Genomic DNA, 16,327 nt, shown 5'->3' on the forward strand with positions numbered 1-16,327 from the left:
GATTGCATACAGTTATAATAGACGACTTATAAGCTGGAAAAGTGGAAGTCACACAGGAGTACTCGATTAGAAGGAGCAGCATCTATTTCAAACAAGAATTGAATCTAGAGATGGAACTTTCACAATGTTATTCAGACAACCATCGACGATGTTTAAAAAGCTACGTAGCGAGATAAAGCCACAAATAGTCGATACATTTTTCTGTTGCCACAATACAGGTATACTTCACCTTTAAAGTACACCATGATGTGTGTAGGCTACATGTTACAATTTTACATAAGTGATTTAGGCATCCATGGGTACTGAGGGACAACTATATATATAAAACATTCATAATTAGTAAAAAATAAACACATTAAAATGTTTTGGCACATTAAAGTGGCATTCAACAAGAGACAACTGTCACAGTTGAGAATCTTATTTCAGATGCTAGAAAAGAATTGCAATGGCTTATATGAATACAAAGAGAAAACAGGTTATAAAAGAAGCTTTAATAATTATAATTACCTGATAGGTATTAGAATGTATGGGAAAACATTTTCTTTTGATAAGAAATGTGCAAAATAATAAAATATGTTTCAGATGAACAAATTAACAGCTGATAAATCAATGTTATGAGAGCAGCTGAATGTTTTTGGTCTAATAAATGCACTCACAGTGCATTTGTGTTAGGACCTGGACCATTCAGAATTGTTGCCATTTTTGGATTTAGGTTCATAAATACTGACAATTCTGAATAGTTTGAAATGATTGACAATGGTGAGGACAGTTCAAATTATATAAATTTATTTTTTGAAGTTAATCTCACCTCTTCATGATGCCGTCATCAATGTAATGTAGATAACTAGCTCCTGTAAACATTGGTTCTGCAATAATTTCAGTTCCTTCTATTTAAAATAAAAGATAAAAGGAAAATAAATGTAAATTTTTTATTGAAAATTTTCTAATATTTACTTCATAATCATATTTTGTTTAATGCATTTTTATCAGTTTGAAACACATATTTTTTCTGCTGTCAATTTGGTGACAGCTTATTAATATTCCATTCCTAGTTTGCTGGATAGTAGATTAAAGTCTGTTACACTAACATATGTATGAGCTATGAATGTTAATAGGATTGTCATGTAGAAGGAAATGATTAATTTTGTTTCTTCTAAAACATATAGCATAAATATTATAAAATTAATGGATTTAGTTTCAAATTATAAATGTACCTTTTTCACAATTAATTCCTGTATATCCTAGCAGACAATGACAAGTGTAAAAGTCATGTTTTGGCTCACAGCTTCCACCATTGTGACAAGGACTGTTGACGCAGGAATGTTCACAATTTCCAATATTCACACCAGAAAGAGCTTCTTCTAAAAGTTTGAGTGGTTTACTATTTATCACCAACTAGAATAAAAATACTACATTATTAAGAACTTTAATAAATAACTAAGAAAATAATCGTCTGGTATTTTTGAACTATTCCTCATTGTGCTGCAATGGCTTAATTTAGAGAATATTTATTCAATAAAAATGTTTAGGACATACATCAATGACAAGTGGTGAGAAAGCCAACTAATTGGTGCAGATGGGATCAAAATTAGCATTGCATAAACATCCAGTGTTAGATTATAAATTATACTAACGTAGTGTAAAAGTGCATTTTATCTTGTGTCAGTATGCAGCAGTTCCATTAATGAGTATAAATTAGTCATAATCATAACAGAACCTAAACTTCTACAGAAGTTTTAGGCAACCAATTTAAATATACAAAAAGAGAGAAATAAACTTATCCCGAAAAATGAGACAAACTTGCTTTTGGCTCAAATTAAACAAATTGGAAATTGTCAAAAAGATATTTTAGCTTGAATATTAGCCCTAATTTGAATACTTAATAATAATTAGTTATAGATATTATAGAAACAAACTGGTGAGTATTTATATAAATTTGAGAATAAATTCTTACTTTCTGAATGCATCCGTTAAACGAAGTAGAAATAGCAGCTTTCCGAGCAGTGTCCTGAAAATCGGGAACGCCACCCACGTAAAGATTAAGTGGTAAAGATAATTGGGTAAAAGCACCGGGAACATTCCTTCCACGTGAGCTTGTTTGTCGACTTCTAAAATTCCGTCTCGGCCTGTTCTCGATATGAAAACTGTGTGCCACTCATTCATTGAAATTGGTTCTGAACTTCTATAATAAATATTAATAAATATTAAAATTTATAAAAAAAATGCATCAAATTGTAAATTTGATAGTTTAAAACAGGTTTTGTGATTCTCCATAGTAGTAGATAGTATCTGAGACTTCTATATTATCTTGACATTATTTTATAATAATATCAATTTTTATCCCATTTCAGCAACATGCTAATGAGATAAAAAATGAGTTGCATCTCCTTGTAAATGTAATGTTAATCAGAAACTGAAAAGGCAGACTAAAAATGTTCTTCCATTATTAGAAAAAACTCAACTAAAGCCTATTCGTACTTCATGAGAATGGAAAAGAGAAGTGCCTTCTCTTTTCTATTATTCTCATAAACATTTATACTTGGAAACAATGAAAGAGAAACATACACGCATCTTTGGTACCTGCAGTTTAAAATATACCTCATAACTACAACCAAAGCATGCCCAATTCAAAAATCTTAACTGCATTTACTCTTGTTTTTTTAATTCAAGAAGAAGAGGGAATAGAAAATGTTATAACCTTATAAAAGAAATTAAGGATTGTGAAGTTGCATCCATTATATTTGAAATGATAAGAAATTTCTGTTCTAATGTAAATGACAAATTACAACTTATCAATTTTATCAGGTTCTGTTTTAAAGGAAATAAAAGACACGCTACTTTCGGTAGCCACAATTTATCAACTTTTTTTTTACCAAGCAAAAGAGCAAGGAAGTAAGATACTTTTAGTGTGCAACACTTTGCAAATTACATCTATTTCGTGTTATTCTCTTTTCCATTCTCAAAGTATGAACCTAAAATGAGAAAACTATAATTTGTTTTGGTAAAGAAACAATATTTTGCTATTTCTGTGACCGAAAAGAATTCTTTTAATGTCTTTTTAGTTCTCTTACGTAGCCCTCCGAGAAGAAAACCAATTAAAGAATTCGTTTTAATTCATTTAGTTTCGGCGCACATTTTACAGTTAATAAAATGCTCTTTTTTCATAAATATACTATACATTTCAAGCATTTTAAGTACATTTATCTTCAAAAATCCCTCTGATAATAAGTGTATGTACAGTACTTTAAATGCTTGACAATGTCTTTATTAATTCTTGAATATGTACTTTATTCTGCTTTTTTGTTTAAAAAAAATATAGTTATTTTTTATATTTTAGGATTAAAGAAAGCTTTAAAAAGATTTTATTAATATTTTTAATAATTTATATATAAAAAAATTACCTTATAATGGCAACTCCCGTACCCAAATCGAATCTCAATTCGACAAATCCGTTCACTAGATTGATCGAGATGAAATCGCCCGATCCGTCCATCTTGTATCCGTTGTAAAAGAGAACACCATTTGGAACGTACGGTTTAAATACGACGAGTACTTCAATAAACGACAAGACGGTATTTGCGAGTCCCGGATACTGAAGGTAAGACGATCCATTGAACGAAGGAATGACGACGTCGACGGCTAAAAAATTTATTAATAAAAGATATTTATTTACTTTTTATTTCTGGAATATATAAACCGATAAATGTCATATTTATACGAAATTCTCTGTCGATACTTCTAATAGTGGAAACGACATACGATAGCAAATACAGTTCTGGTTATCACTAGAACCAACAGAAACAGATTGATGAAATTTTGCTGTACTTTTATGTATTCTGATAAGAATATTCTTAACTGTTCCAAACAGATGATTATTATAAAAGAACTTTCGATAGTCTGAGGAAATTATTAATGACATTTAAAGATGTTCTGAAGATTTTCAACTTTGTTAAGATATGCAAGATTTAATTTATGACATGCACTTTTTCTTTTTGGGCAGCGTAGTTCTCAATCCCGTAAAAACTGAAAATCGAATTGCACACTTATCGGTGCTTAATCGGTATCATTTATCAGTTTCCAAATATTCTGTAATAAGTACAGATCATTTTTTACACAGAATGTAGGTGAGTATCAATAAAAGACATTGATTAAGCATGTTAACAAGTACACAACTTGATTTTCAATTTTTATGGAGATAAATAGTTACAGGCAAAAGGCTTTAAGATATGAGATGTACAGTACAGTACACTCCCACTTTCAACTTGGATTTAACAACAAGTCTTTTTAATTTATTAAATTTCCATGAAAAATAATAAATTTTTTTACTATTATACAGTATTGTATTTTTTACTTATTGAAAATACGGTATAAATGGTGATTAAATTACAGTATAAATTAAATATATATTAACTTTATCTCATGTGAAGTTGTTCTGTAATGACCTGTGACAAAGTTGTATTAAGATGTTACTAGTTTGCTAGATTATAGCTTCAAATCTTACTCTGAACACAAATCTGGCAAATACAAACATCAAACTGGAGATTGTTATTTGTGAATGTGGTCCTAAAGCTCTTGGATGTCATGCATAAAAATACAATAATCAAATAATCAAACAAACAATTTTTTTAATTCTCTCACTTCATCAAAATCATTTTAATCTACGAAAAATAATGAAAAATATTTGCACTTATCCAGAGCCGTCGAGAGGGGAGAGCCGGAAATTTTCCCCTAGTCCCGGAGAAAATTTAGGGGACTGTAGTGGGGTTCCTACTCCTATAAAATTAATGTTATTTTTACTACTAGAAAACAAAATCTTTAAGACTGCTTTTTATTAATAAAGAAACATTCTATGCAATTCATTTGTTCAAAAAAATGGACTAAAAGGCCCACTCTATCCCATGCTCCATATGAGCTATTCTTATGCCGTCGGTAAAAGAAACCTTTTGACTATCGAAAAATATTTTGTAAAAGTAAATCTAACGTTTACGGGTACGTAACGATCTGATCTGCCAGTTGATGGAAGAAAAACTTATAAAAAAATGTTCCTTGTTATTTTGGCAATTCAAAAGAAGTGGATCGTATATAATAATAATATATGAATAGAAAATAAACGATAAAGATTTTTTAAGGTTTAGGAATTATTAAATATTTTGAATGACCATTCAAGAAGTAATTCTGATTTTTAGTTTATAATTCACACTAGAAGGTAAAAATATCACTTACGTGTTTCGCATTTTTCTCCGACGAAACCGATGGGACATAAACAGATTCCGTGATCCGGACTAGCAGCAACACACTGTCCACCATTGTGACAAATAATTTGGCTACAGACATCAGCATTGCATTCCTCTGAAATACATACCATAATTGAAATTATTGAATAGTAAACTATATATACTTCAAATTTCAGGTAATTTAATTCTTTTATATTTCGAGTATTTCTTTTTTTATTAAGTTTATTTAAGGAGGAATTACTTCATGATCGTTAAAACTTTAAGTGAAAGTCAATTATTTTGAGTGTTCTAGTGAATTACAGGAAATAATGACCAATACAAAGAACAACAAATTTAACTAACTTATTATCCAAATAAGGAGCTAAGCAGAAGGCTATTGATACATTTAATTTTTGGGTTAACGTTACCTATGGTTCCAAGATGGCGGCTCGTCTCCGATTCCAGCAAGGAAACGGTGGGGACGCACGTTCTAACCTAACTTAACCTAACCTATTCTAATAATTTCATTGGTAATTTATTAGAATAGGTTAGGTTAGGTTAGAATGTGTCCCTCCACTGTTTCCTTGCTGGAATCAAGAGACGAGCCGCCATCTTGGAACCGCATTAACCAATTTTGGAACCTAATGGATTTTCATCATTGTGTCTTATTCAGATTAAAATTCAAAGTGGAAATCATTAACAATGACAGAAAAATTAAACAAGTATAAATGAACATTTTGAAGAAAGATGTCCTCAAACTTTGCTTCAATAGTCATTTCTAATTTAGCTCCTCAATTAACTTGGAATATTATAATATAAATCTATACTGTGACTAAAAAAAATTCAAATAGGTTCTGTGATTTATTTTTTTATATATTAAAAACCAGAGACATGTTAGGCATTCTGTTAATTGTATTTTATGCATTGTTTTTGAAGTTACCATTGAAAGAGGAGGGGCAACAAGTTTCATTACTCTATCACCAAGTGCTAGGTGAATTGTGGTATATAAGAAACCTGTTCTACAATAATTCATGCTTTCTCTTTGTGTAATGAGGTAAGATATACATGTATTACTTAAGTTGGTTCTTGTAATAAATTATTAAATATGAACTCTTGCATGCCATTCTTTCTCTATTCTTCATACACAAATATATAATACTGGAAATAATATACTATTCAAATTTAAGCTGTTACATATTTCAAATATGTGACAGCTTAAATGAAATAATAGGTAATAAGATATCATAAATCCTTTTTAACTGTCATCCTCTAATAAATAAGTCAACCACTACAATTTGTTATTTATCATCAATACAATGTGTAAATGATTCTATTATTAAATTTACAATGATTATTTGTAGTTATGCCGCTGCATTCAGACTCAAAGTTTCACACGAAATGCATTTTATAAATTAAAAATACAAAAAATAAAAAAAAAACTAGAAATAAAACTAACCTATATCAACTCCTTGAAGAGAATCGCCTCTTTTAACTGGTCTAAAATCATAAATATGACTATTAATTTCCAAATTTCTTATGCAGCCTATGAAATTAGACGACGTAAGCAGTCGATCTTTCACTAAAGATATATTTGGCGATCCGCCGAGATATAAATTCTGACGGAACGTTATTCTTGAAAAAAGCCCCTAAAACACGTCATTAAAAAGTTTTTAAACATCTGCACATATTCAAAAATTATTTTTTATACAATTATTATATATTTTAATTTAAAATATTAACTTAGTTATATTAAAGTAGTTACTTTTTAAAGTTAATAATTCAGTTTAAACTACTAACAATGTACTAATTCTGATAATTTGTTAAACCATAAATTTACATTTTATTTCAATTTGTTTACATATGCTTTTTAATCAGTCTGAAGATAAAATAATATAGTCACGAACTGTGTATTATTAAGATTGATTAACGAACACTTTATTGCACAAAATCAACATTCACAATGATTCATTTGCACACAACATTTATTTTCCAGATATGTACTGTATTTCCATCTGGTACGGGTCATTAGTATGTACACCATATTTAAAAACAAATAGTAATTCACAAAATATTAGCTACTTTTAACAGGGTACTGGGTTACCAGACATTCTGGATTATTGGGTGCTGGATTGACAAACTGGATACTTGTAAAATCTTATTAGTTTACCTTAACTAATTTGTGAATCTTGGATTGTACCTTAAATTATATATATTAAAGGAATTTATATAATTTGTAAGTTTATGGATTACTTTTATAATATCCATATTAAAAAATTGAGTGAACAATTGAAACAGAAAATGAAACTTACAATTTTTTAAAGAGAAGATTCTAATTATAAGTACTACTAAAACTGGATAAATTACAGTTCTTAAATAGTGTGTTGAAAGGATTCTATCTTATACTAAAAGTCTAATGGCCATTAATTATGCTGCCGGCAGATTAACACATCTAGTGATGCGTTAATATGCCGGCAGCATAATTAATGACCGTCGTACGACCTGCCGGCGACTCTCGGTACTAATTATCGGGGACTCCCGAACTCGTATACGAAATTATTTCTATTTGGGGATAACTTAAGCCTTTATAATTCTTCCACGTGCTTATTTTGCTATCAGTGGGAGGAATAATTGTGAAATATCTTCATATTAATCTATAAGGGCTTATTAACTTAAAAGATTATTTGTGAGAGGTATGCAAAAACGCAAAGAATCCTTCGCTCGTGCATATAGGACGACCTAGGTTTTTGAAGCAGTGAAAAATGAATAAAAACCTCATCTTATATGCGAGTAAATACAGTAGCTTCTTTACGAGTGCATATCGACAAATTATGATCGGCATTTTTATCAATTATCTCATAATTCAACTATTTTAAAACTAAATTATTATTTTTAGTATTATTTAACAATAAAAAGTTGTAAAAAATGACTTAAAAAAGTATATAATAAAATACTTAATCAAATATCGCATCGAAGAAAATAGTTTTTATCAAGCGACGGCATTATTGATAATTTTATAGACACGTTATCGACAAAAACAAATTAAATTAAGTGCAATTTAGCTTATTAAATTGATCTATAATTAAAAACAATAATGATATTTTATATTTGTTTCAATAAAAACTTCCATAACTCAAAACATTCAATATTCATTTTCAAAATGTAAAACACGATTCTAATAAATTCAGCATTTCTTTGAAAATTTATTCAAATCAAATAGAATTTAAATTATAAAACAGAATTGAATGTTTGAATTTACCAGAAAATTCTGCAAATGAAAGCTTTAATTTCAAAAGTGTCAATTAGAAAGCAATAAAAATTTGCGTTAATTTAATTCCAAATATAAATTAGATTTATTGTTCATTTTAAAAAATTTTACAATGTTTAATTTAGCTTTCTTAATACAATTTATCATGTCTACACGAAGAATTTTGATTATTTTTTTCTTTACTCTTTCTGCCTCGTGGGCACTACGAGGCCCTTTTTTAAGCCCGTCAAAGGTTCGGCCGGGCCGACAATGCCGGGTGGCGAGAACGAGATTCGACGTATCCGGAACAGACCGTCCTACAAAAAATTTCTGGGGTTTTTCAACTGGATTCAATTCTGTGTTCCCAGAGTGACAGCCCGATGCCTTAACCACTTTACCATTCAGCAGGCAACATTCTATTTGAACTAACTAAATAAAGAGATGAATAATATGCCAAGTGTTTTGAAAAAAGTCACTCCATTGTGTCAACATAAAACAAATGATCTTACAATTATTTTTGTGAATCTATGATAAAGACAATTTAATATAATATTAAATATATTATATTAAACAATTTTGACTTTGTAATTTACAGTTGATTATTTCATTAATAGACTTTGCATTGTGTTTAGGTTATTTAAAATGGTCAACTTCATTTTTATTATTTCTGTAAAGAGAGAAAAGCATAGTAATTGAGTATCGGCAACATTAGAATGTTGATATTCTATTAATTAGAATGTTTACAAAATTTGGCACGACTAATTGGATTTGCAATTTTTTCGGTTAATTAACTCCACGGAGTTGTGTCGTAAGCTTTATCCCGAGAACGGAATTAGATAGACGAAATCCAAGACCAGATATGGAAACTTCAGGGGCAGGAGGCCCAACTGACTATATATACGAACTTCCGGTTTGCACTAGAAATCGCGTTATTTTAATTCAAAAGTTTTCCCCCGAAAGCAGTTAATAGACGATCGGCACGACTCTATCGTAAAAGGAAAAGTATGACGTACGGGGGCGAGATACTACTAATTTGGGACGGAGAGCATATATTTTAAATAAACTAAATTAAAAATATGATTAAAATTTGCAGTCCGGCATTGTGATGATCTCGCAATAAATAATTGCTTGTTTAATTCGTTAAAAATCTACGCATTCAAACTCGTATACAAATTTTACAAGTCTATATAATTTTATACAGACTTTTTACATATTTATAATCATTTTGTACAAAATGATTATAAATCTATAACAACTCCAAACAAGTAATTAGTTACAGATTAAACATCATTTATTGTTTTATTTAATTAAGCATTTGATTGGAACATCTAACAGACATTTCAATCAAATGCTTAATTAAATAAAACAATGAATGATGTTTAATCTCTGACTATTTAATCCTTATATAATATAATTCTTGGATTAGCATGTATAAAAATTTGCAATTTATATATATGATATGATAATTTAGTTCTGTCTCCGTATTAAGAATTTTAACTATTTGATATAAACTAGAACCAGATGGCCGAGGCAGCAAAAGCGTCTGCATGCCAGTCCGAGGTATTCAGATTTGAATCCGTATCTAGCTCGCAGGTATTTTTAATGGATGATATAACCTGGTTATGTCAAGTCCCATCTCTCACCATCTATCCAGCTCTTTTGCAAGCGTAGCCAAACTTATAAAGGATAAGAAATAAATATCCTCTTAATGCTTTTTTCGATAGAGTTTAAAAAATGACTATGCCTTAATGTAATATATTCCAAATTAATTTATCGGTTATAATTATTAAATATTCATAAACAAAATGAAAATTAAGTTATTGCCATTTAAAAAGTTTTCTTACCCTTGATCGCCCCTGAATCTGCTTTCCATTATTTAACTGCATCCAAGCATCCCATCCATCTCTAAATATAGAAAGCATATTCCAAGAATGAAGTACAACTGGTTGGTCACTTTTTAAATTACCTTCACCCATACCGCAGTCAAATCTGAGTAAAATAAATTTATAGATTTAATAATTCGATTTTACTATATACCAATTAATGAAATAATCAACAGTAAATTTAATTGAACAATAGAGCAATAGAACTACATCTTTTGTAGATGATTAATATATAAAGATAGTAATTGCTATATATAATTTCTGATGTATACGATCAACTGCTTTTACTGCGTCCACAATATTTTGATTCCAATGGAATTTTGTTTTGGCAAATTGTGGCTAACACAATTAATAGAACAAAATTATACAACTTTAACCAACAATTAAGATATTAAATCTTAATCACTATCTTTAATATCTTGGTGAATGACCATCATTGCAATCTACACAATTTAGGTGACGTTTCATGAAAATCTTTAACAATATACAAACTGTTTATTGTACCAATATAATTTCACTCACTGAACATTCTATCAATGAAGCGGAACTGATGATTAAATAAATCCAGGCATGAATGAATCCAAACAAGAAAAAACATTCTATAGTTTCTGATGTACAGGTGCTTCTCTAAAGCATCTAACATCCAGTGCCGTAACTAGCCTTTTATGCGCCCGGTGCGGGCATCTGTAACTACGCCCCAAAACTCGGTCCGGGTCATTTCTGTGCCCCAAGGTCTACGCCCCGTGCCCGGGCACCGCCCTAGTTACAGCACTGCTAACATCTCAGATGCTTTAGGAAAGTGGAACATTATTTTTGAAGTCCATTAAAAGATTGATAGCGAGAGAGAATAAATAGATTTTATTTAGGTCTACAATGTTACGAACATTTTAAACATAGAAACAGGAAGTAAAACATGTAGTAAAATAACGAAAAGATTTACAATAAATTGGAAAATTCAATAGTGTACAGAAATTCACCAACAAAACTGTTCTGCTTTCAGCAGTATTAGGTTCATCAATTAGAAAAAAGTCCAGTTCTGTAGCAAATATCTCTTTCAATGGACAAGATCAAAAGTGAAGAAAGTCTCGACACGTCGATCGGAAGTAGTTCTCGAACAATTTTAACTTTGAAAATGATCATTCTGCAGATGCAACAGATACTAATACAATTACATTTTCAATAATTATCATTTTGATGATTTAAATACCGAAATATACTACCAAATTTGGGAGGTCTTTGAAAATACGAGCTTCTAGGCATAATTTTTTTTTGGCAACTGCAGGACCGGCTCTGCATTGGATGACCGATACAATGGACTTCACAATTTGAATGATTGTATTATGTTTCTCTACAAGACTCAACCCACAATGGATTAGCCCGAATGCGCGAGATAGGAATATGGCACTCCAACTTCATTTAATTGCGAACGACCGTCAGAAATCGGAATAAAATTCCTCGCCTAAATCCCCGGCGGAAGTAAGGAATACTTCATCGTGCACCATCGACTACGAAGCCATTCATTGGCCAATTAGGAACCGGAATAAAAACATTATAGACTTATATTAAAGGGATCGATGACGTTAGCTCGTCTCGTCATACACAGACAGGAAATGGCAACGTTCTTTTAGTTTTTTAATTTAAAAATGAATTTGGTTATTACTGCATTGATTTCATATTATTCTTATTAAAATGTTCAATTATGTGTACTGATTATTGGTCGATGATATACCAAAATGCATCTGATATTTTAAAAATACTGAAACATTGTACAGATATAGACAATTTTATGTTTTTCATTGAAGCAATAATATTCAAGCAATTTCATAAAAACAAATGATTTTTTTAATTAGAATGCATCAGACAGTTTAAGAACAATGAAAGTAGATCCTTAGTAGGTAGTGAGATTTCACCATCCTTCATAGAATCAATGAAGGAAGTTAAGCATGACCAAGTTATATTACTTCCATATATAACTATAGTATTTAATATAGTATTCTTCAATAATAATAAAAATATAGACTAAGCAAAATCCATGCAATTTACTTATATTGAAACTGGGCAGTGTATCCTTTATTGATTGATGATTATTAATGAAATTGACTAAGAAAAAGAAATGCAACTGTGTCTGACAATGGCTACTTTTACAAAAAAGTTTGAGAAATAGAGATCATGTGATACAATCGAACAACTTAAGACAGAGGTCCAAGTTCCTTCTGAAATGGGTCGATTTTTTTGAAAGATCAATACTTTTAGAGATTTTTTTATTGTATAATTGAACGCTAAGGATAAAAATAAACTCACCTGAATTCCACAAAACCTTTATTTAGTACAACTGCTATATAATCTCCCTGCAAATTTGATTTTTCTCCACTGTACATAAGAATACCTTCGTAACTTTCCGGACGAAACTCGATTGTAACTTGCATGGATTTATAAGCTTCCCTCAATACTGGTAAAATCAAGTAGGAGCCGTTTTTAAATCTTGGATAACGAGGTTCTAGCGCTAAAATAATAAATACATTTTATGTTATTCCCATAAATTAATATTTAAATTGCAATCTGTACCTGTGGATATCGTATTAAACTCACGTTGTTCGCAATACGTTCCACCTCTCCCCAACGGACATCTACATCTTCCGGTACCTTGAACTTCATCTTGAATGCATATACCTCCCGATTCACATAGAAGAATGTCACAAGAACGTCTCGTGCTGGGAGTAGTCACTGACAAAGTATTCATGGGTTGATAAGGGTCTTCGATTCGATGCCCATTTCTCTTTTTTCCATCCAGATGATTCACATCAAAAAATATGTGAACATCATTGCTATCATCAATGTCCTCATTTTGATATGGACGGTAATATATATCTTTTTCATCAGATAAAGGTTTTTCATTCTGTAGTTGGTCAGCACTGGATGTTGTCAATTTTCTACCTCCTCTTGAATTTCCAATTTCTACAATATATATATATATATATATATATATATTTTCTTATGCAATAATTAAATGGATAAACAAATATTCAAAGTGTAAATTACATATTCATCCAAACGGAAAACGTGTTCGGAAACCGAAACCCATGACTTCAATAGCAAAGAATTTGGATTCTGCTCTCATCTGGAGCCAAAAGCTTTCTTTTTTATCTGAGTCAATTTGAGATTTATGCACTAATTTACACTTTGATATTTATTAATCTGTAAGAAATATTTAAAATAATTACGTAGAGACAATTGAAAAACTATGAAATTTAAAGAATTTAAAGACAAAACTTAATAGTCTTTGGTTGTATATCAATAATTTTCAATGAAATCGTTGAATGATCCCGCCAGGATACAAAATTTTCATAAAATTACCAAATTTTTATCACTTGTAATCAATTCTTCTCGTTAATCATTCGATTTCCATAAAATACTACTAATTTCTTAAACTTTTTCGAGGATACAGCGCCAATTTTTACCTGGTGTCATTTTCAGAAACTGATTTACTTCTCTACCGAACTTAACCAAATTTTAAAGCATTTTCAATAAATATTTATTTAGTAAAAAAAACTGGAATTGTCAAATTTCGATAAAACGTGAATTAGAGAATTAGGTAAAGGCTCCGTAATAAATCCTAATAATTATTATAATTTATGTAAATTATTATTGAGTTTATGCTTAAGTAACTACAGTATTTACCGTAATTAACTTATTAGATTAATATACATATTTATATAGTTACTTAACTATGATATAAGACCCATATAAGCTAACAATGTCGGATACATTTACTAATGGCAGCGTAATGTCAATTTGATAAATTTTCAGCAGATTTTAATACTGTTTTAATGACTTTTCTATGTTAAAGTAGCTGAAATTTTAACATCGAAATAAGGTAACGCTATTTTTGGTTAATGTTACCTATGCTTCCAAGATGGCGGCTCGTCTCTGATTCCAGCAAATAGAAGAAGGGAAACAGTGGAGACACACGTTCTAACCTAACCTCTTCTATTACCATAATTATTACCAACAAAATTATTAGAATAGGTTAGGTTAGAACGTGCGTCCCCACTGTTTCCTTGCCGGAATCAGACGAGCCGCCATCTTGGAACCATAGGTAACTTTAACCCTATTTTTATACTCTTCGATTAACATCACACCTTCGTTACACTCCGTAACGCGATAGCACATACCCAATCCCTAAATTACGTAACGCAAATCCTAGATCCTTAATTGTACTAAGGAATAATAGACAGCGCTGGTAACAAACGTTACATTATCTTAATGAAATTCATACGAACGAAACTGCGTTTAAATGGAATTCTCTATTTACCTTCGTTTCACAGTTAAAAAATTCAATTTCATTTTTACAACTTTAAGAATGACTTTTTAAAATTTTAAACTAAATATTTTCAATCACAAACACATTTTTCACGCAGAAAACAATTTAAAATCGCCATTTCGTAGGACGTATCCTCGAACAACTTCCGTGTACACAGAAGAAAATCATGATGTATGGAAATTGTAGTATTTGCACAGAGTGGCTACTAGCGATGGTCTTAATCAATAAGAACGATTCTTCGATTTTCTTTCTTTTTCCTCTTTGGATCTGATGTTACAAGATCAGACTTCCTTATATCGATCGAGTGATGACAATCGATTCAAATAAAAGCTCAAATTAGGCACATTGTTTCTCTTTGTCTTTGCAAGTTGTTTCATTAAATCGGATTAGAATCACCCATTCGATTGTTTTAGACGAAAATAATTTACTTGAATGGAGATCATCTAATAAATTGCAACGAAAACAACCATCGAAACTAACAATTATTGATGATACGGCAGAGTCTTCACAATTTGCAAATTGGCTAATATTTTATTTAGATTTTAGTAATTATTCTTCCAACAATACTCGATGTATTTGGTACTAAAATCGCTCTATTAATGACTAAGATGAATATTTTTGAAGTGACGATAAGCAATAGTTAAACACGCGGCATTACACCGATTCGTTATAGATTGCAATTTTAAAATAATTTTTGTCTTTTTCCATCTCTTTTATTGAGAATTCGAACCTAGTTCATATTGTGTATAGAACAGGTTCTGTGTTATACACGTGTAAAGAACAAACTCTATGCTGAAGATACATACAGAACCGACTATATTAAATATATATATATATAAAGCGCTTTGTAATAATGAACTCTCAAGAAAGTATACATTGTGACAAAGGATTTTGTCAAGTTGTCATCGAAAGAAATCCTTAAGACATTTTATGAAAGATTTTGATCACATTTATCACGCTTTATCTCCTTGTCACTCGAGAGTAGTGTCTAGCTATTCTTCGATAACCAAGATATATAATTTCTTTTTTTATTCCTCCCTTCTCGAAACGATAACTATCCGGAATCACTCGTCTCGCTAATGGTTACTTAATGGGTTGGAATATCGGCTCGAAGGACAAGACAATTAGCTGTGGCCATAATTGACAATTAACAGCTGTAAGCATTCTGGATATCGAAGGAAACCGATATTGATAGTTACCATTCGGTCGGAAGAAAGGAAAAAAGAACGACTAAGCTGCAATTCTTCGAAGCACTTAGTCATTATCATCAATATAAAGAAGTTATAGATTTTGCCTTTGGTTTACATTAATCATAATTCTAAAAAGTTTTCTTCTTCGTATTTCATTTCTAAAGAATTTTTTTCAATAGAATTTTCTGGCATTCAATATTGTATCTTTTTTGAAGTTTCAAATGCCTTTTTACTACAAAATAGTTGAAAAGTAGACAAATCGTGACTTCGGGAAACTTTTTCAACAAGAAAAACACTCGTTTTCTTTGAAGAAAATATTTAAAAAAACCATAATAAACAAGAATAATTCAAGTAAATCCACAGCTATTCCTAGTTAGCATCTATAATTATTTCCAAGGAGGATTAATTGATAAATGAACTATAGCTATTCTTAATTAATGCTTAAATATTTCTAGTAGCGATAGCGTAGTACAACC

At 30.3% G+C, this 16,327-nt stretch overlaps 1 protein-coding gene across 1 annotated transcript in view; it reads right to left on the reverse strand.

Annotated features, from left to right (window-relative positions):
* LOC136990899 (pikachurin-like) overlaps window positions 1-16,327 on the reverse strand; it is a 53,863-nt gene that overhangs the window by 2,871 nt on the left and 34,665 nt on the right. Inside the window, 10 exon segments of the mRNA XM_067289349.1 lie at window positions 809-887; window positions 1,215-1,395; window positions 1,955-2,079; window positions 2,082-2,182; window positions 3,402-3,639; window positions 5,224-5,349; window positions 6,670-6,859; window positions 10,302-10,446; window positions 12,642-12,843; window positions 12,930-13,295. Of these exon segments, the coding sequence (XP_067145450.1) occupies window positions 809-887; window positions 1,215-1,395; window positions 1,955-2,079; window positions 2,082-2,182; window positions 3,402-3,639; window positions 5,224-5,349; window positions 6,670-6,859; window positions 10,302-10,446; window positions 12,642-12,843; window positions 12,930-13,295 (1,753 nt within the window).

This window comes from Centruroides vittatus, unplaced genomic scaffold, assembly GCF_030686945.1.
Source record: "Centruroides vittatus isolate TY-2023 unplaced genomic scaffold, ASM3068694v2 contig_1381, whole genome shotgun sequence".
NCBI classification, from domain to species: Eukaryota; Metazoa; Arthropoda; class Arachnida; order Scorpiones; family Buthidae; genus Centruroides; species Centruroides vittatus.